This window comes from Plodia interpunctella, chromosome 30 (genome assembly GCF_027563975.2).
Source record: "Plodia interpunctella isolate USDA-ARS_2022_Savannah chromosome 30, ilPloInte3.2, whole genome shotgun sequence".
Classification (NCBI taxonomy): domain Eukaryota; kingdom Metazoa; phylum Arthropoda; class Insecta; order Lepidoptera; family Pyralidae; genus Plodia; species Plodia interpunctella.
The window spans coordinates 1,854,746-1,875,111 of record NC_071323.1 but is presented as its reverse complement, the minus strand read 5'-3'; the positions used below and the strand labels follow the sequence as shown (position 1 = coordinate 1,875,111).

General features: G+C 38.1%; 2 protein-coding genes across 2 annotated transcripts in view; one reads left to right on the top strand and one right to left on the bottom strand.

Annotated features, from left to right (window-relative positions):
• Window positions 1-196: 196 nt before the first annotated feature.
• Window positions 197-16,553, top strand: Prp3 (Precursor RNA processing 3). Its single transcript, XM_053767108.1, has 15 exons — window positions 197-546; window positions 1,007-1,269; window positions 2,049-2,143; window positions 2,487-2,670; window positions 2,865-3,064; window positions 3,829-3,965; window positions 4,837-4,888; window positions 6,013-6,140; window positions 7,356-7,582; window positions 8,132-8,279; window positions 10,653-10,806; window positions 11,204-11,259; window positions 12,019-12,168; window positions 13,444-13,576; window positions 15,709-16,553. The coding sequence occupies exons 1-15, from the start codon at window positions 419-421 to the stop codon at window positions 15,820-15,822; spliced, it is 2,169 nt and encodes a 722-aa protein (XP_053623083.1). The 5' UTR covers window positions 197-418; the 3' UTR covers window positions 15,823-16,553.
• A 355-nt stretch (window positions 16,554-16,908) lies between these two features.
• LOC128682431 (AT-rich interactive domain-containing protein 5B-like) overlaps window positions 16,909-20,366 on the bottom strand; it is a 56,312-nt gene continuing 52,854 nt past the window's right edge. Inside the window, exon 14 of the mRNA XM_053767096.2 lies at window positions 16,909-20,163. Within this exon, the coding sequence (XP_053623071.1) occupies window positions 19,063-20,163 (1,101 nt within the window). The 3' untranslated portion in view covers window positions 16,909-19,062. The remainder of the gene's footprint in view (window positions 20,164-20,366) is intronic.

Here is a 20,366-nt window from a genome sequence, read left to right as displayed (position 1 = left end):
TAGTCAACTGTAGGCTCTTCGGTAACTTATTAATCATATTTATTTATTACTAGCAATACATTGTGTGCTTATGGCCTGCCTTCTATCTATGATGATATATGTTTAAATCCCTTTGCCTTTCTATGTGCATAAACTAAAGAAAAAAAATCTATGTTTGTGTCAGTCAAGTCATTCATTTCATTCATTTCACTGTCACTGTCAGTCAATTCATCATCATAAAAATACTAACTAGGTGATTGATTTATTCTATTCATAAAAGTGTCACTATTTCTTCTAAATAATCTTACCGAAATGTGAAATAATAGTTAGAATAAAGTTAAATTACTGAAATATTTAGTAGGTTTAAGATATTCCAGTATTTAGGCAAACATAACCTCAAAGATTGTGTTGTAACATTTTTTGATTTGTTGTGTTTACCATGGCTGTACAACTTTCGCGGCGTGAAGTTGATGAGCTGAAGTCCACTTTGGACGGCGCTATATACAGGACACTCGGCAAATCCGACAGTTCTGTGCTTTCGACAATATCGTCATGTTTGACCAATGGGTAAGATTGTTGCAAATACATTTCATCCGTGTACTATCGTTTATGAATGTACAATTTTACGATATCTACATTTATTTCAATTATGTGAAGAGGCAAAGTTAATACTCTACCAATAATAACATTGTTAGCATGCATTTACAATCACCAAATCTGTTTTGATACTTGTGTCTCATCATGACTAATTTATTCTAGGTTTTATTTATTTTCACCCGTCCTGCTGTTTGCCAAATCTTGCAAGATAAAGTTTACCTACTTTCTACAAAATTGACTTGATTGAAATAGTAGCACATATAGCTTCATTTTCCATGACAATCCATTGTTATGATAAGCATGACACATACCCAAGATCAGCTTTCTATGAGGGAACTCCTCAACAGTTTACAAACTGCCAAAAAGATCTCTCCGACAACAATAAAAACTTGTGGTAAAAATGACATTTATCTAAAAATACTTGTTTCAGTTACGAAAGACGAAAAATTATAGACAAATTATCATCATACATTGATTCCAAGAAGGCAAGCAAACTAGCGGACAAGGTCATTGCAATAGCTCAAGAGCTGGTGTCATCATCAAAATCCCATAAACGGAAACATGACCGGGAGTCCGATAGAGACAAAGAATATAGAGACTCAAAGAAATCTAGACATAGCGATAGAGACTCGTCAAAAGATAATCACGATGAGGATAAAAAGGAGAAGAAAGATGACAAGGAAAAGAAAATTGGTAAGTGCAGTCTGTCAAAGTAGAGAAAACTAATTTTTGAATAACTACATTTTTTTATCATTGCAATACCAAGTAGAATGTTCAAGATTGGTTGATAAACACGGTCACGATAGTGATACACATACTGCACAATAGTGCAGTATGTATTTTTATCTTAGAGAATAGAAACGTTTTTCTTTGGTCATTATAAATATAAATAAATATATTAGGACAAATTACACAGATTGAGCTAGCCCTAAAGTAAGTTCGAGACTTGTTTTAAATAAATTTGTTCATTGATTTTAATGATCAAATTTTCTTCTAACATGGCATAAGTACATTCATACATACTTCTGTTAATTATGTGTGTTAATTGGTAACATCAATGACAATCGACACTTTACTTTTACAACTTCCTACCACATCTAGTGGCAACTAATCGCTACATACTAGTGAACTAATCTGTCAAACAGTGTGTAGGTTTCCTCACGATGTTTCCCTTCACCGGAAGCAAGTGGTGGTCGATGAGAACTACTACACATGAGACAGATTGGTATACAAACTCGTGTAGCACATAAATAGAATATGAAATAGACATAATATGTTGAAAAATAGTCCACCCTGTGTGTTCAAAGTGTGTTGTACTGTGTTGTATAAAGTTAAATATAAAAAAAATACCAACAAATATTTTAAAAAGGAAGCAAAAATGTTTAAATATTATAAAAATCATAATGAATGTGGTTGCCTTCCAATTAAATGGCTGTAACCAGATGGATGCTACATGTATATCATTCTTGCAGGTAATGGAGTTGAAGCACTACCGCTGCCCGCAGTCATACCGGAGAGTGAGACAGTCGGCTCCAAGATTGCTGTGCTCAGTGCCGATAGGATAAAGGTGCGCTTATTTGGTTTAAAAAATATGAAAATATTGTAATTACTTTACTTTTAGTTGTTTATGTTGTCTTTTTGATAATAATATAAGTATTCTTGTATAATAGTGTATTTCTCAACTTTTCATACAAAATTTCACCCCCCCAATATAGTCAATTGGAGGTTTTTTAAAAAAATCCTAAGTTTGAATAGTGTTCTTTAAATACATACCAAATTTAATTTAAATCGGACCAGCAGTTTAGCCGTGGAAGCGGAACAGACAGACAAACTTTCGCATTAATAATTTGTATGGGTAGTATGGATATGAATATGAAAGTATAGTATAGTAAAGTATTCAATACTTCCAGCTGATGATGGCGAACGCTCAGAAGGAGATAGAGGAACGGAAGCGAGCGTTGACAGCGATGAAGGAACCGAAACCTGGAGTCAACGCGGCGGCGGCGGCCGCCCAGCACCTCAAGGTGCAGGTGCAGCAGAACAATGCTATCCCTCCGCCTAGCGTCATCAAGCCAGTGCTCTACTCCAGGCCTGGTGAGTATGTTACCAGTCTGATACACGGTGATATGACAGACAGACTTTCGCTACACGCTATTTTCCGTAGCTCCACCCGCAGCATTTGTCACACAAACTTTTACACCCCATATACGACCGACTTCTGCGGGTAAACATTTGAAAAAATCAGTTGATCACGGGTCTATGACTATATACATACTAAATATATACAGCCGCCGGGCCGGTCACAGCTGAAGAGCTGGAGAAACAGCGCAAGATAGCGGAGCTGCAGGCGCGGATCCAGCGCAAGCTGTCGGGGGGGGCGCTGGCGGCGGCGGGCGGGCCGGCGCCCCTCATCCTGGACAGGGAGGGGCGCACCGTGGACACCGCGGGCAAGAGGGTGCACTTGACGCATGTGGCACCCACCCTTAAGGTATTTGCATACTGAATCTGCTGAACTATTTGTTACCACGATATATGGCTCCCACGAGATGGCTTATAGGCCTAGTGTAGGAGTCACAGATCCTGTTGCGTTTCTGTTTAATATTCACAACGACTTTGTACGACTACTTACCGCCATCTAGTGGCAGGTGGTCGCATACATACTAGTGAACTACTGTCTGTTGTCTGTTTCTTTCGGCATTTCTTCTCAGCAGTGGTCGTTCCGAAATGCTAGTAGTTTGTAGCTTTGGTAAACATCATTTAATTTAGAATATGACGTGAAAAAGTGCCTGTGAAGGCCTAATTTCTGAATAAATGATTTGATTTTGATTTAAATAAATAAATATATTATTAAATAAATATCAAAAATTCTTTATTTAACTTAGGATGCTATTACATCACTTATGGACGTCTAAAATGTGCTTAAAGCTAAATCTACCCCCGACTTCATAAAGCGCAAGCGCACAGGCGCACAAGGAAGCGGCGCAACAAACTTCACCGCAGCCATTTCCAAAGGCGTCAATTGACAAAAGTGGATCTTATAAGTATACATTATTGGAAGCGAAGTACATAATTTGTTAGTGTCATTATCATCAAACACGAAGTTATAAATTTGACAAGTAAAGAAAGAAAGAAAATATTTTTATTCGACAAAAAAGTAAGCTCAAGTTGCCAAGTGTTGTCAATTAAAAGGCGTGGGTAAACCCCACAAGGGGTGACAAGTATTCAGTAGTAGTCTCCATTCGTTCCCCCAAGGCGAACATCAGAGCGAAGCGCCGCGAGGAGTTCCGCGCGCAGCTGTCGGGCGCGGCCTGGGCGGAGCCCGCGCCGCAGCCCTGGCTCGACCCGCGGCTCAACGTCAAGCCCGCGCTCCGGACCAAGCGCGCCTTGAGGTATGCATACAGTGACACCACAGTAACACCACAGTGACACCACAGTGACACCACAGTGACACCACTGTAACACCACAGTGACACCACTGTAACACCACAGTGACATCACAGTTAGATAAAAGCTTTATTTCGCTCTTGCCTGCGTATTCGTCCATGTTAATTCCTTGCAGGAACAGTTATTTTTCCGAGTTGAAAGGTAGCCTGTGTCCTTTTGCATACTTCAAATTACATGTAGGCAAAATTTCAAGAAGATTGGTTGAGTAAATAGAGCGTGAAGAGGTAACAAACAAATAAACAAAGTTACTTTCGCATTTATAATAGTAGTTAGCAAGTTAAGACTACTTAAAACAATTTACAAAAGAAATACAAAAAATAAATATATTTAAAACTAACAATAAAATTGCGACACATACTCCCCGCACCTCACAACCCCCTTCACGAATGCCCTGCGCTATAATCGAACTCATAGTTGAAACTGACAAGTCTAGAACGCGCAGTTGAAGTTTTCAAGGTTAGGTGCTGGTCCAACATGACACCGTGGTCGCCAGGCAACAAACCCAACCGCCAGGGAAGTGGGGTAATTGGATTGGGGTAAGGACTTGTGTCATTTCAAAAGACATATATATCACACATATATAAGACACATATATATCCTACTAATATTATCAATGCGAAAATTTGTGAGGATGTATGTGTGTACGTTTGTTACTTTTTCACGCAAACTCTACTGGACGGATTGTAATGAAATTTGGTACACGGGTGAAATATAACCTGGAATAACACATAGGGTACTTTTAATCCCGAAATTCCCACGGGAGCGAATCCCCGGGGCGCAGCTAGTAGGTCATATATGTAAATTTTTCATTTTCAGGTTCCACGAACCGGGGAAGTTCACTCAGGTGGCCGAGCGCCTCAGAATGAAGGTATGTTGTTACTATTAATATTGGTATTCATAAATCATTTATTTGCAAACATTTACAGCAACAGATTATATTTATGAATTGTGTAGCTTTTGGTCAAGTCTCAGCAGACTAGGGGAGATGAAAAATTTTTATTTTGATGACTATTCGAAGGCCCTTATATTATTAGATACATCAATGAAAAAAATACCTATAAAACTATAACTAAAATAAATATTAAATATATATAAACAAATATATTACGACAAATCACACAGATTGAGCTAGCCCAAAAGTAAGTTCGAGACTTGTTGTCTTATGGGATACTAACTCAACGATACTATATTTTATAGCAAATACATATATAGATAAACATCCAAGACCCGGGCCAATCAGAAAAAGATCCATTTTCCATCATGACCCGACCGGGGATCGAACCCGGGACCTCTCGGTTCAGAGGCGAGCACTTTACCACTGCGCCACCGAGGTCGTCGATAAAAAAATATTAGAATAATGTTAAACTATGTAATACTATAAGTTTGGCAATGAAGTGATTATTATTATTTTTTATAATAATAATTATTTATATATACAACTATACCCTATTCATCTTGGACTGAGACAAAAAGTAAACAAAAAAGAAACGAAGAAATTAACAAGCCAAACATTTAAGTTATCGACATGACTCCATAAAACAACAATAACAAAAAATTTAACATTAATAGAAAATAAGAACAAAATTAACAAAGGAATAACGAGAAATTATGAATTTTTGTTCAAGGTTTGTTTACCTTTTGCCTCAGTCCAAGATGAATAGGGTATAACTCGTTTACCTCGAACACTGCTAACTCGTGAAGAAAAAGCGTTAAATTGTAAAGCGTTATTATTTGAATTCGAAATTATTTCTACTTTCTTCTAAATAATTTATACTTTCTTTATTACTTAGGTATATGCTGTTATTGTATCAATCTTCTAAATTCTGACTTTATCATTAGAGGCATAATATTGGATATATTCTAATGCATAAAGTCATTATCACAATCATCTACATTAAAAATCTTAATCGAAACTGCCTCTATAGTTTTGAAAGCCAAAAACAACAGCATCACTATGAAATGTATTTAAATAAACGTAAAATCAACTTTTAGGCGCAACTGGAAAAGTTGCAGAATGAAATATCGCAAATAGCACGTAAGACTGGTATATCTTCGGCGACTAAGCTGGCGCTGCTGGCCGCCGACGCGCCGGAGAGCGACCACGTGCCCGACATCGAATGGTGAGCCATAGAATAATACTAGCCATAGACACCATAAACCATTTGATAACTACTTTGTAATATATATAGATAGGTATATAGGGTGTTTCAGGATAGCTTTATACCGTCTGTTTTATCTTACGTGTCCTAATAATATAATCAATTTCAAAGTGATTTTTGATGAGTTTTATTGAAAAAAAATATCGAATATGAAAGCAATATGTTCTTCCTTTTTTCATTCCTTAAATAAACAACCCGGATCAAAATCCATTGCATAGTTTTAAAGATCTAAGCATACATACGGACAGACAAACAGCAGGAAGCTACTTTGTTTTATATTAGGTATTTAATGTAGTGTATATGGCGGCAATAAACTCAAAAACAACGGACGGATTTTCGTAAGATTTTCACCAATAGGATAGTATGTTTCCCGAGGATGGTTGAAGTGTATAGGATGTGATTTATTATGGTTTAATCCGAGCGAAGCAAGGACGGGCAGCTAGTATGAAAATACATCATCATGACTTAACCTCAACTTTCATCAATGCTTTTAGCGTAAAGTACTTTGTATCATATTACATCATATAAAAGTCGCTTTCCGCTGTTTGTCTGTCCCTATGTATGCTTAGGTTAAATAGATATACTTATTCAAGTCTAGCGGCTCGCCTCGGATTCGCTCAATAAATCCATTTAAAAAAGGAGCCCATGTCACTCGTTTCGCTAACTCTGTGCTAAATTTCATCAAAATCGGCCCAGTACTCATTGAGTTCATTCAATACAAACAAAACTACAAATCTTTCCTCTTTATAATATTAGTATGGATGGAGGATACTCGTAACATTGCATAATATTGCATCCGTGCGAAGCAGCAGTTCGCTAGTTGATAAATAAAATTTAATTAACAGAATACAAAATTCTAATTATAAGAACTAACCTGTAATCCACTAGAGCATGCACAGTTGTACAGGATATTAAGTGATATAACACAATTTTATTAATCTAATATTTTCTATTAATGTTATTAGGTTGTGTTCCTGACAGAAGAGGAAAGATTTGTATTTATGTTTGTATTGAATAAACTCAAAAACTACTGGGCCGAATTCGATGAAATTTGTCACAGAGATATGTGAAACCTTCAGGAGTGACATAGGCTACTTTTTTATTACGGTTTTACCCGAGAGAAGCCGGGGCGGGCAGCTAGTAAAAAAACATATTATATACTATTGTAATTCGCAGGTGGGACAGCGTGATCCTGATGACGCCTGAAGAGCGCGCGACGAAGCGCAAAACGGATGCACAGACAGACGCACAGACAGACACGCAGACGGACACACAGACAGACGCGCGGACAAACACACAGCGGGTGGACGCGTGCAACACCGGTGAAGACGACATTGTGGATAACCTCAATGAAGTCGCTATAACAAATTTGGTCGAACATCCTCAACAACTCAGACCGCCCAGTAAGTAATTTCCCTTACAGTCTATCTCTTTCTCTCATGTGCGGAGAAAGAGAGAAAGTAAGTCAGTCTCTTTCTCTCATCCGTCGTCGAGAGATTCCCGGGGGCAGTAACGCCGCGAATTTCGGAATCAGCGTACTATTACTAAACTGTCCTTTTTAGAAATTGTCGTTTTTGGAAGTTGTCGTTTTTGGAAGTTGTCGTTTTTGGAAGATGTCATTCTCAATTAATGATAACTGCTTAGTCTGGGACGTTGAGTGTTTTTCATTTACCTTCGTTCTTAGTTTCCTATTTGTAAATTTTATATTTACACTATTAAGTTGTTTACATACATCCTACTAATAATATAAACGCGAAAGTCTCTGAGGATGTATGTGTGTATGTATGTTTGTTACTCTTTCACGCAAAATCTAATGGACGGATTGTTATGAAATTTGAAATACGGGTAGAATATAACTTAGAATAACACATAGGGTACTTCTTATCCCGAAATTCCCACGGGAGCGAGGCCCCGGGGCGGAGCTAGTAAATAAATTTATCTGTTGTCTGCAGCGGAGCCCCTAAAGCCTACTTACATGCCCGTGTTCCTCACTAAGAAGGAGCGCAAGAAGCTCCGCCGCCAGAGCCGGCGCGAGGCCTGGAAGGAGGAGCAGGAGAAGGTGCGCCTCGGGCTCGAGGCACCGCCGGAGCCTAAACTCAGGTGAGTGGAGACTAAACTTGGGTGAGTGGAGACTGTAGGGGAGATTGGAGACTAAAGTTAGATGATTGGAGACTGATAGGAAGATTAGAGACTAAAGTTAAGTGATTGGAGACTGTAGGGAAGATTAGAGATTAAAGTTAAGTGATTGGAGACTGTAGGGAAGATTAAAGACTAAAGTTAAGTGATAGGAGACTGTAGGGAAGATTAAAGACTAAAGTTAAGTGATAGGAGACTGTAGGGAAGATTAAAGACTAAAGTTAAGTGATAGGAGACTGTAGGGAAGATTAAAGACTAAAGTTAAGTGATAGGAGACTGTAGGGAAGATTAAAGACTAAAGTTCAGTGATTGGAGACTGTAGGGAAGATTAAAGACTAAAGTTAAGTGATTGGAGACTGTAGGGAAGATTAAAGACTAAAGTTAAGTGATTGGAGACTGTAGGGAAGATTAAAGACTAAAGTTAAGTGATTGGAGACTGTAGGGAAGATTAAAGACTAAAGTTAAGTGATTGGAGACTGTAGGGAAGATTAGAGACTAAAGTTAAGTGATTGGAGACTGTAGGGAAGATTAAAGACTAAAGTTAAGTGATAGGAGACTGTAGGGAAGATTAAAGACTAAAGTTAAGTGATAGGAGACTGTAGGGAAGATTAAAGACTAAAGTTAAGTGATAGGAGACTGTAGGGAAGATTAAAGACTAAAGTTAAGTGATTGGAGACTGTAGGGAAGATTAAAGACTAAAGTTAAGTGATTGGAGACTGTAGGGAAGATTAAAGACTAAAGTTAAGTGATTGGAGACTGTAGGGAAGATTAGAGACTAAAGTTAAGTGATTGGAGACTGTAGGGAAGATTAAAGACTAAAGTTAAGTGATAGGAGACTGTAGGGAAGATTAAAGACTAAAGTTAAGTGATAGGAGACTGTAAGGAAGATTAAAGACTAAAGTTAAGTGATAGGAGACTGTAGGGAAGATTAAAGACTAAAGTTAAGTGATAGGAGACTGTAGGGAAGATTAAAGACTAAAGTTAAGTGATAGGAGACTGTAAGGAAGATTAAAGACTAAAGTTAAGTGATAGGAGACTGTAGGGAAGATTAAAGACTAAAGTTAAGTGATAGGAGACTGTAGGGAAGATTAAAGACTAAAGTTAAGTGATAGGAGACTGTAGGGAAGATTAAAGACTAAAGTTAAGTGATAGGAGACTGTAGGGAAGATTAGAGACTAAAGTTAAGTGATTGGAGACTGTAGGGAAGATTAGAGACTAAAGTTAAGTGATTGGAGACTGTAGGGAAGATTAAAGACTAAAGTTAAGTGATAGGAGACTGTAAGGAAGATTAAAGACTAAAGTTAAGTGATAGGAGACTGTAGGGAAGATTAAAGACTAAAGTTAAGTGATAGGAGACTGTAGGGAAGATTAAAGACTAAAGTTAAGTGATAGGAGACTGTAGGGAAGATTAAAGACTAAAGTTAAGTGATAGGAGACTGTAGGGAAGATTAGAGACTAAAGTTAAGTGATTGGAGACTGTAGGGAAGATTAGAGACTAAAGTTAAGTGATTGGAGACTGTAGGGAAGATTAAAGACTAAAGTTAAGTGATTGGAGACTGTAGGGAAGATTAGAGACTAAATTTAAGTGATTGGAGACTGTAGGGAAGATTAGAGACTAAAGTTAAGTGATTGGAGACTGTAGGGAAGATTAAAGACTAAAGTTAAGTGATTGGAGACTGTAGGGAAGATTAGAGACTAAAGTTAAGTGATTGGAGACTGTAGGGAAGATTAAAGACTAAAGTTAAGTGATTGGAGACTGTAGGGAAGATTAGAGACTAAAGTTAAGTGATTGGAGACTGTAGGGAAGATTAGAGACTAAAGTTAAGTGATTGGAGACTGTAGGGAAGATTAAAGACTAAAGTTAAGTGATTGGAGACTGTAGGGAAGATTAAAGACTAAAGTTAAGTGATTGGAGACTGTAGGGAAGATTAAAGACTAAAGTTAAGTGATTGGAGACTGTAGGGAAGATTAGAGACTAAAGTTAAGTGATTGGAGACTGTAGGGAAGATTAGAGACTTAAAGTTAAGTGAGTGGAGCCTGAAGGGAAGGCTAGCCTTCCCTTCGGGCTCCAGTTCCACAAGTGGAGACTGTAGCAGACTAGAGCAGAGCCCTAGTCGTGTGAGTGGAGACTATAGATATAATTGAAGGGTTACATGTGAGTGGAGAAGTTCAACAGATTAATAGAGACTAGAGGGAAGATTAGAGCCTAAATTTCGATGAGAGTGTGGGGAAGACTAGAGTCCTACTCATATGAATGGAGACTGTAGGGAAGAGAGAGAGGGTAAAATATTGTTATTATCCGTCATATTGTATTAATATGACGATATTTACTTATAGGATATCGAATCTTATGCGCGCGCTGGGCACAGAAGCTGTGCAAGACCCTACGGCGATCGAGGCGAAGGTCCGGGAACAGATTGCAAAGCGACAGAAGACCCATCTCGAAGCGAACAAGGCCCGGGCGCTTACCAAGGAACAGAAGAGGGAAAAGGTAAATTTTGTACAGCTCGAAATGTTACAGCAGTTTTATATAAAGCAACCGTGAAGGCCTTTACACGAGAGAAACGTTACAGGCGTCGATTTTAAATATAAAAATGAATGATTTATTTGGTTTTTTTTTTTTTATAAAAATCAAATATACAGTCTGTCAAGACAGTGAAGAAAGCCGATTCTCGACGAACAATTTTTTTTGCTATTGCAATACCAAATATAATGGTCAAGATTGGTCGATAAACGCGCAGTGTTGCCAACCAACGGGAGACAGCGCTCTGATTTTGTTTCTTCACTTTCTTGATGGCCTGTAAAACATGACAGTCAAATATGTTTCGAAATTGTATGTTTTTAATTAAGATTATATTAGGATAGTGATTTATTATCTTACGTTACAGGTCGATCGCAAATTACGAGAAGACACAACGATGGGTGTTCACGTAGCTGTGTACAGGTAACACTGACGTCATTTTATTCAAGTCGCATAAAGGCATCTGACTTGACTTTTACGACTACTTACACCGCCATCTAGTGGCAGGTAGTCGCATACGCAGTAGTGAATTAAACCATCCACCAGTGTGCCGGTTTCTTCACGATGTTTTCCTTCACCGGAAGCAAGTGGTGGTCGATGAAAACTACCATATATGAGTCAGATTGGTACACAAACTCATATGGCACGAGTAGGATACGAACCTGAGGCCTTTCGATTAACAGGCGGGCATCTCAACCAATACACCGCCAACGCTTCAACCGGCAGTAGAAATTGGTGAAGCAGAACTTCAATCTCTTGACCTCATCCCACTCATGTGGGGTCGGCACAGTATGTGAGTTCCTTCCACTTCGTTCTGTCATTCGCCATATCCATTGATGATGGTGGGTGATCGTCTCGATTCAGCCCTGGTTGGCAGGTTCATTAAGCTGCACGTGACAAGGTATCAGTGAGCCTGTCTGTCCAGGATAAACCTCTTGTGTTTATTATACCTACTAACATAGTCTATAAGTCTTATTGTTACTAACAAACTATGGATCTATGGTCTGAAAATAAATGATTTTTATTTTATTTTTTATTATTTATTGATACTCCTTCCTGTTCATACTATCCTTGACACACTCCATCCATTTCTTCTCAGGTCTTCCTCTATTCCTGGAACCCTTTACTTCCATCTTTAATGCCCTTTTAAAGCAGAACTTCAATGTTGTAATTCAATTACAGAGTGAAAGATCTGTTTGAGTGCGCGTCAGCTAAGTTCAAAGTGGAAGTGAACGCTCAACAACTTCACATGACGGGGTGCGTGGTGCTGCACAGAGGGTGCTGCGTCATCGTGGCAGAGGGCGGGCCCAAGCAGCAGGCCAAGTATAAACGGTCAGTGTCTCTCTCTCTTTCTATAGGTACTTTATTTATTTATTTATTTATTTATTTATTTATTTATTTATTTATTTATTTATTTATTTATTTATTTATTTATTTATTTATTTATTTATTTATTTATTTATTTATTTATTTATTTATTCACGCACAAAACAGATTACAACAAATATAAAATATTCATAGAGATAAAATACAAAGAAAACTGTAATCCAAACATGTGCTTACAGAGAATATTAGGTACAAAGGAGTTTGATAGACTAAGAAAGAACATAAGTATATAATATAATAAACAGACATGACATGACAGATACTCATGGTACTCTCTCTTTCTCTAGTAACTCTCTCTCTCTCTAGTGTGTCTCTCCCAAGCAGCAGGTGAAGTATAAGAGTATAAGTGTCTCTCTCTTTATCTAGTGACTCCCTCTCTCTCTCTCTAGTGTGTCTCTCCCAAGCAGCAGGTGAAGTATAAGAGTATAAGTGTCTCTCTCTTTATCTAGTGACTCCCTCTCTCTCTCTCTAGTGTGTCTCTCCCAAGCAGCAGGTGAAGTATAAGAGTATAAGTGTCTCTCTCTTTATCTAGTGACTCCCTCTCTCTCTCTCTAGTGTGTCTCTCCCAAGCAGCAGGTGAAGTATAAGAGTAGAAGTGTCTCTCTCTTTATCTAGTGACTCCCTCTCTCACTCTCTAGTGTGTCTCTCCCAAGCAGCAGGCATAAGATGTTATTGTCTCTATATATCTTTCTCTAGTGACTCTCTCACTCTCTCTGTAGTGTATCTCACTCTCTAGTGTCTCCCTTTTTCTCTCATCATAGCGGCGGGTGGGCCCAAAAAAATTGGCAGGAAAATTATAAGAGGTTAGTGTGTCTCTCTCCCTTTAGTGACTCCCTCTCACTATCCCTCTAGTGTCTCTCTTATATATCCTACTAATATTATAATTGTGAAAGTTTGTGGAGACGTGTGTATATATGTATGTTTGTTTGTTATCTTTCACGCAAAATCTACCGGACCGATTGATATGAAATTTGGTACTCGGGCGGAATATAACCTGGAATACTGAAATACATACTTTTGTATACTTTTGTGTACTTTTTATCTCGAAATTCCCACGGGAGCAAAGACCCGTGGCGCGGCTAGTAAGGTAATAATAATAGAATTAAGTACACATACATATGTAATGCATTGAAAATAAATAAATAATTGAAGTTAGTTTATCTCTCTCTCTAGTGTTTCCCTGTCTCTTTCCATCTTTCACTATAAATTGTCCGTGTCCAGGTTGATGCTTCACCGCATCAAGTGGGAGGAGGACACGGTGAAGGACGCCGAGGGCGCCGCCGTACCCAACAGCTGCCAGCTGGTCTGGGAGGGCGTCACGAAGCAGCGCAACTTCGGAGAAATCAAGTTCAAGGTCAGTCTCTATTAAATCCAGTCCAGGGAGTTTTTTTTTTCTTCTGTTCATTGGGGAAGCTAACAAAAACAATAGTACTATTACTATGACAAATCTTGTGTTAACTTATAAATTATTGTGCTCTCAACACCGCTAACCACATGTTATATAATGGTTTCAAATTCAAAATTCTTTATTCAATTTAGGATGATGAAGTGATGTATCACTTATTGACGTCAAAAAATTACTTAAACTAAGTCCACCGTCGACTTCCAAAGCGCAGGTGAAGAAGAAGCGGCGCAACAAACTTCACCGCGGCCTTTTCTCCAAGGACGTCAATTAACAAATATAGATCTTATAACATATATTAAAAATTAGGAGGACGAATTTACATCATTATTAAAAATGACAAAATTTGAATAAATAAATAAAATAAAAGTTGTATTTCCAATAAAATTATTGAAAATTGTCACACAAAATATATATATATAAAAAGCTAAATGTAAATGTTAGGTTATTAATTGAGCCAACACTCAAGACTTGCAATGCTGCACTTAAACTAAGAATTCTTTAATCATTCTTTTAAAGGCACTAACAGTCACAAAAGTAATATAGATAGATAGATAAAATCTTTATTCGTAGCCACAACAACAACGTAGATACAGGTTCTTCATATTAATAACACACACAATACAATATGAGTGTCTTGCAGCAATACAAAAAGGACACAACTCAGCGGTACTATTACCCGGAGGGCAATACTCTGATTTTCAGTTGTGACCTTAAGGTACCTAGATGTGAGAGCGAGATACAAAGACGATGATAATGAGAAGCGATTGTTATTCAATAATTGACCACACAGATTAAATAATAAATAAATAAATATTAGGACAAATCACACAGATTGAGCTAGCCCCAAAGTAAGTTCGAGACTTGTGTTATGGGATACTAACTCAACGATACTATATTTTATAACAAATACATATATAGATAAACATCCAAGACCTGGGCCAATCAGAAAAAGATAATTTTCCATCATGACCCGACCGGGGATCGAACCCGGGAGCTCTCGGTTCAGTGGCAAGAACTTTATCACTGCGCCACCGAGGTGTCAAATCACATGTCGTACAAATTCAGGTAAACGTTCACAGATGTATCGTTCAACAAAATGTTTTAATAATTGTAGATTGGGAATGAGATAGCAAGTTGACTGTACTTACAAAGCAACAGTAACTTATGGTAGCCGCGTCACCCTAGCTAACTATAAACATACAAGATGAGATATCCCTCGAATTTGCTTTGGGGCAAGCTCAATCCGTGTGATTTGTCCCAATATATTTATATCTATTTATATATGGGAATATCAAACATGCTATCTATCTTTTAGGATTTGACTACGTGGAATCCTATAATTCAACTTATGAACTAATTGACAACAGTCTATCTACTATTAAATAAATCATAAAGTATATTTGCTTCGGGATGTGTGCGTCTTGTAAATTCTTAGTTGAAGGGAGTTGAATATTACATGTACGGTGTACAGTCCGCATGGAACCCTGTGGCGCGGTCATAGAGGCGGGTGTTGCAATGAATTTCGGTAGGTTGTCGTGCTGTTGACTGTACAGTACAATTACATGCTTTTACGAAAACGTAATGCTGTACCAATACACGAGATACGGTACCTTATATCGGGCTGTTTGCTAACGAAGTATTGTGCGTTTCCTATTTATCCCAAGTAATATTATAAATGCGAAAGTAAGTTTGTTTGTTTGTTACCTCTTCATGAAATTTGGTACACGGGTAGAATATAACCCGGAAAAACACATAGGATACCTTTTATCCCGAAATTCCCACGGGAGCAAAGCCCCGGGGCGCAGCTAGTATTATATATGCGAATATTTGTAAGAATGTGTGTATGTTTCTCTTTCACGCAAAATCTACTGGTCGGATTGTTATGAAATTTGATACACGGGTAGAATATTACCTAGAATAACACATTTTATCCCAAAATTCCCACGGGAGCGAAGCCCCGGGGCGAAGACAGTCTATAATAAAAATAGGCAAATGAAACGACTTAAGCGACTCCCCTCATCAAGAAACATTTTCTCGTAGAAAGTTAGAAATGAGAGTGATTGAATTTTTTTCTGATGCAGGTCCTGCCGACGGAGAAGCAGGCACGTGAATTGTTCCAGAAACACGGCGTGGAACACTATTGGGATCTAGCGTACAGTGGCGCTGTGCTCGGCTCGGGATTGGACGAAGTCTAGGCCTCGATCGCACGGGCGTAAAATAACTGTCGACGTTGGCGTGTTTTTATCGCTTTCGACAATGATATTCGACATTCAGCCTACCGTCCAATGTTGGCTCAGGACTGGACGAAGACAAAATCTCGATCGCCGTAAAAAAAACTTCGATGTCGGCGCTTTTTTATCGCGTTCGACTTGCAACGCATAGCGCTCAAAAAGCTGTAAAACTTGTTCGCGATAGAGAAGCGTTTCTGTGTGAACGGATACTCATATGTGGCCGTCCAAATAAAAAGGGACCTTATGGCGGCTGGCACTCAGAGCTTTATTGCCGTTGTTCCAATACAACACAACGGCAATAATGGCGTAAGTGTCGGGCGCCGTAAGGTCCCTTTTGTTCTGGACGGCCACATATAATGAATATGTTGTATTACAAAGAATTTATAATGCGTGTTGGAAATACGCTAGTGTGAATGAAGAGTAAAGTCATACCCGACTAATACAGCACCGCATCCAATCGAAAAAACGTTGAAAAATCAGCTTTAAAGAGTCCTCTTAAGACATATTTTACATTGACAAGACGTGCGCTGACAGCGAACGATCCGCCGATTTGTAGGCAATGTAAAGTATGCCTACAGGGGGCGCTTTAAGGCTCATTTTTCAATGAACGTAATTGAGCGTTGTAGAAGCGGTGTCGTCCAAATCTGTTACGACCTCAAAATCTGTAATTACCCAAATAAATGTGTAAAAAATAATCTTGTGTTTTATTTGTTCAGATTATTTCAGTGCTAGCCGTTACCTGTGTCTTTGAAATAGATTTGATGATCTATACATATAATAAAAACTTTAAGTAGGCTGTCTGTACATAGGAGATATAAAAACATAATTATTATTTAATTTTTGTCTGTCTGTATATATATGTTTCACGCAAAAACTACTGGATGTGTAATTTGATGCGGTTTTTACAGCTGTATAGGGGATAGTCTAACTTACAATTTGGTATAGGTTTCATCCCGATACGTTGCTTAGAACCCGAGATATGGTATTAACGGATGCGCGAAATTTTCGCGGGCGAAGCCGCGTGCAAATGCTTAAGTAAGACAAAATAAATATATTTTATCATTTATTTGTACGACAATATCTTACACTAAGGACTTATACAGAATTATTTACAAATGCGAGTTATAAAACTTTCTAGAACAATAATACGTACCTAAGTACCGCGCGAAAAGCATTACTCATCCTCTGTTTAACCTACTGTCTCAGTCAAAATATAGATCACTGAAAAAATAACTTTAAAACATACTCCACAGTATTAGTTCACATAAACAACAGTCCGCTAATTCGTTGTCATTGTAAAGTATGTCTACAGCGGACGATATAAAGCTCACATTGCAATGAACATAATTTTGCCGGGTGGGAGCGGTGTCGCATTAAATCAGCTGTCTTGTTACTGTGTTCTACAATGAACTCTCGGTCAAATACTTAAAAGTTAATTTTAGCTTGACGTCGGAAGCTAAATTTGGTCAAACGTCGAAAAACAAAATAACCCTATATAAAACATTTTGATAAGTGGTGAAAAATAAAAAACAATATTATATAACATGTTACTCTCTTTTACAAGATATTATACTAAATAATTAGGTCCATTTTCCAAACCACGTCGTAATAATATAGTCATACTTCAGTCTGTCAAAAAGTGAAGAAAACTGATTTCAATTAACGACATTTTTGCCATTGCAATACGATTAATAATTTGGTCCAGATTGGTTGAAATAAACACCTAGTGTTCCAGCCAACAGGAGACAGCGCCATGTTTTTTTATCACAAAAATTTATTTTTTTCACAAAATATCTTCATAATTTGGTATTTTGCAATGGCAAAAAATGTACTAACATTTTTTTGAAACAGATTTTTTATTGACAGTTCTTAAATAAACCGACTTGCCGATTGGTTGTGTAATGCTTCTCGCCAAATACTGTGCTACAATTTGCATTAATGCTAAACGGAAAAATTACAACTAGATATATACAAAGAGAGGAATTGTTCCCAATTTTGCCTAAAACCGGAGATCAAGTCATTGGCGATCTTATTGGGCTGGATTCCGGAAAATACAATTTTTAACACAGATTTATGAACATTACAATGTTCTTGTATCTGTGATTTTTTTCACATTTCAAAATGGCCATTTTATAGAAACTTTTTTTTTTCTACTTTTTTGGAACGCGATTTACAGATATTAAAGTTAAATTAATAAAATTCGTAAATTATTCTTAGAAATGTTTAATTGGATATTTGCGAATTAAGTATATGCAAAACTACAAGATTTTTCCATGACCACTTTAAAATACTTATTTCTTTATTATTTTTAAATTTAAAATAGGTGCTGGGCTTAATCTAAATCTGATATTTGGCAAGTACAATAATGACAATTTTCAATTAAAAATCACTTCACGAGCGATATAGTTTTACACATGGCATAAATTATAATTTTGATTTTAATGTGTCTTTAAAAAACTGACAGTTAAAAAAAATAAGGATTTTTATAATGTCTTGACGCCCAAGTAATTGGAAATGTGTTTTTTTCTTTTCTTCTTTGTGGCAATCAAACTTCTTCAATAAAGCTTTTTTTTGGGAAATGTTTTACAGAATCATAGTAATATAAATATGAAAAAAAAATGTCTTAACAGCAAAGGTTTTAGATAGATTTATTTATAAAAAGTCAATCATTGCTTAGTGAAAATGTGTAGTCTTTTAACTATTTCACATTGTGATGAACAAAATATACTTATTCAAAAAAAGTTTTAAGTTTTTATATTTTCTCGTATGTCACATTGTTCTAAATTCAGGGGATTAAAAATAATTAATAAATTCTTGTAATTTGATTAAAAAATCAATAATAATCGAAAAAATACACACTGAAAAAAATTGGATATATTTATGAAAGTTCCCAGCCCAATAATCCTTGTATCACAAAGCTTAGACTAGATTAAGCCTCATTTAGATTACGAAACAAGTTTCATTGATGACGATGACATAATATCATGACACTACTTTCAGAACGTGCGAAACTAATACAACAAATCACGTTCGGTAACACGTTATTCGTCGCATTAACACGACGCTTTTAATTGCACGCCATTAGTTTCATCCAATAACCGCGTCACGAAACCGTGCCGCGATTTCACATTGTAAATCACGAAACCTGAAAAATGTCACGTAATCACTTTCGCGCAACTAGTTTCGCAATGTAAATTTTGGCTTTTAGTGTTTCGTTGTCGGTGTGACGTTGACAGGCGGCTGCCTCAGAGCGGCCAGGTCGCGGTACGCTGCCAACTGTCTCGGGTCCAACTGGCCCAAGGAGCTGTACAGAGCGCTCATGTAAACCGGATCCATAAACGGATTAATACTTGGGACAGCGTTTTTCTGCATTTCAATGATTTGCGCTAAACTATTCTGGTTTTTGAAGATATTAAGCATATTATTCTGAACGCTTTGTTGACTGTCCCTAGAACTGGACGAGTTCGTTGGCGACAATTCGTCTCTCACTTGATAATTTGGTACGTTTATCGTCGGCTTCTTCTGTATCCCCGATGGAGAAGGGCACGTGTAAGGCTTGTAGTCTTTGAGTGGAGATTTCGTCGAAACAAATTTTCCGTTCGACGACCTCTTTTGCGGTATTTTGTTTTTAGGCGTCTGCGCTTTGGGATTGACTAAAGTTATTTCCAAATTCGAACCGACAACCGCTTTTCCGTCTATCAAAGTATAATTTTTTGCTAGATTTTGAACTGTGCTGGACACTTTGGACGGGGACGGTGAAGTTGGTATTCTAACAATTTCGACGGCCGGCGCGTGAGTGGGAGACGGGGTTTTTTTGTTGCATGTCAAGTCCAGTATGTCCTGGCGCGTGCACGTCTGTTGCGAGTCAGAAGTGGGAGCTACTTTTTGCTGTTTGACCGGAGCGCCGTGCAGTATGTGAGGGGGGGGCATGAAGGGGTCCTTCGGGTTCCCGTAGACTGTCTTCTCGGGACCCACGGAGCCGAAGATCGACGTGGCTTGTATCACTTTAGGGGGTTGGAGGCCGTTCCCGAAATTCGGGGGGACGATGTTGTACATTTGGAATAATTGAGCTTGTGTCATTATTTGGTGTTGCATCGCGGGGTTTAGCAGCACGGGGCCGGAAGGCAGCAGCGGGGCGAGGGGCGGGGCGAGGGGCGCGGGGCCGGGCCACGCCGCGCCGGGGACGGCGGTCACCTCGAGCCCCCGCTCCTTGAGGATGTCCAGTTTCTTCTTCTTCATCCCCTGCGGACTCTCCGGGTATTCGTCTAAGTCTATTATCTCAGGTGTCTTCGGTTTATATGGCACCTGGAAAAAGAAACGTTATATTTTAACGACTTCGGTGGCGCAGTGGTAAAGTGCTTGCCTCTGAACCGAGAGGTCCCGGGTTCGATCCCCGGTCGGGTCATTAATACATGTATTTGTTATAAAATATAGTATCGTTGAGTTAGTATCCCATAACATAACTCTAACTATGAACTCTGTTGTATATATGAAAGTAGGTGAAGTTT

Coding starts and splice junctions, on each gene's coding strand:
- Prp3 (XM_053767108.1), top strand. CDS start 419: ATGGCTGTACAACTTTCGCGGCGTGAAGTTGATGAGCTGAAGTCCACT. Junction 2,671..2,864: donor AGTGCTCTACTCCAGGCCTG/GTGAGTATGTTA, acceptor AAATATATACAG/CCGCCGGGCCGGTCACAGCT. Junction 3,065..3,828: donor ATGTGGCACCCACCCTTAAG/GTATTTGCATAC, acceptor CGTTCCCCCAAG/GCGAACATCAGAGCGAAGCG.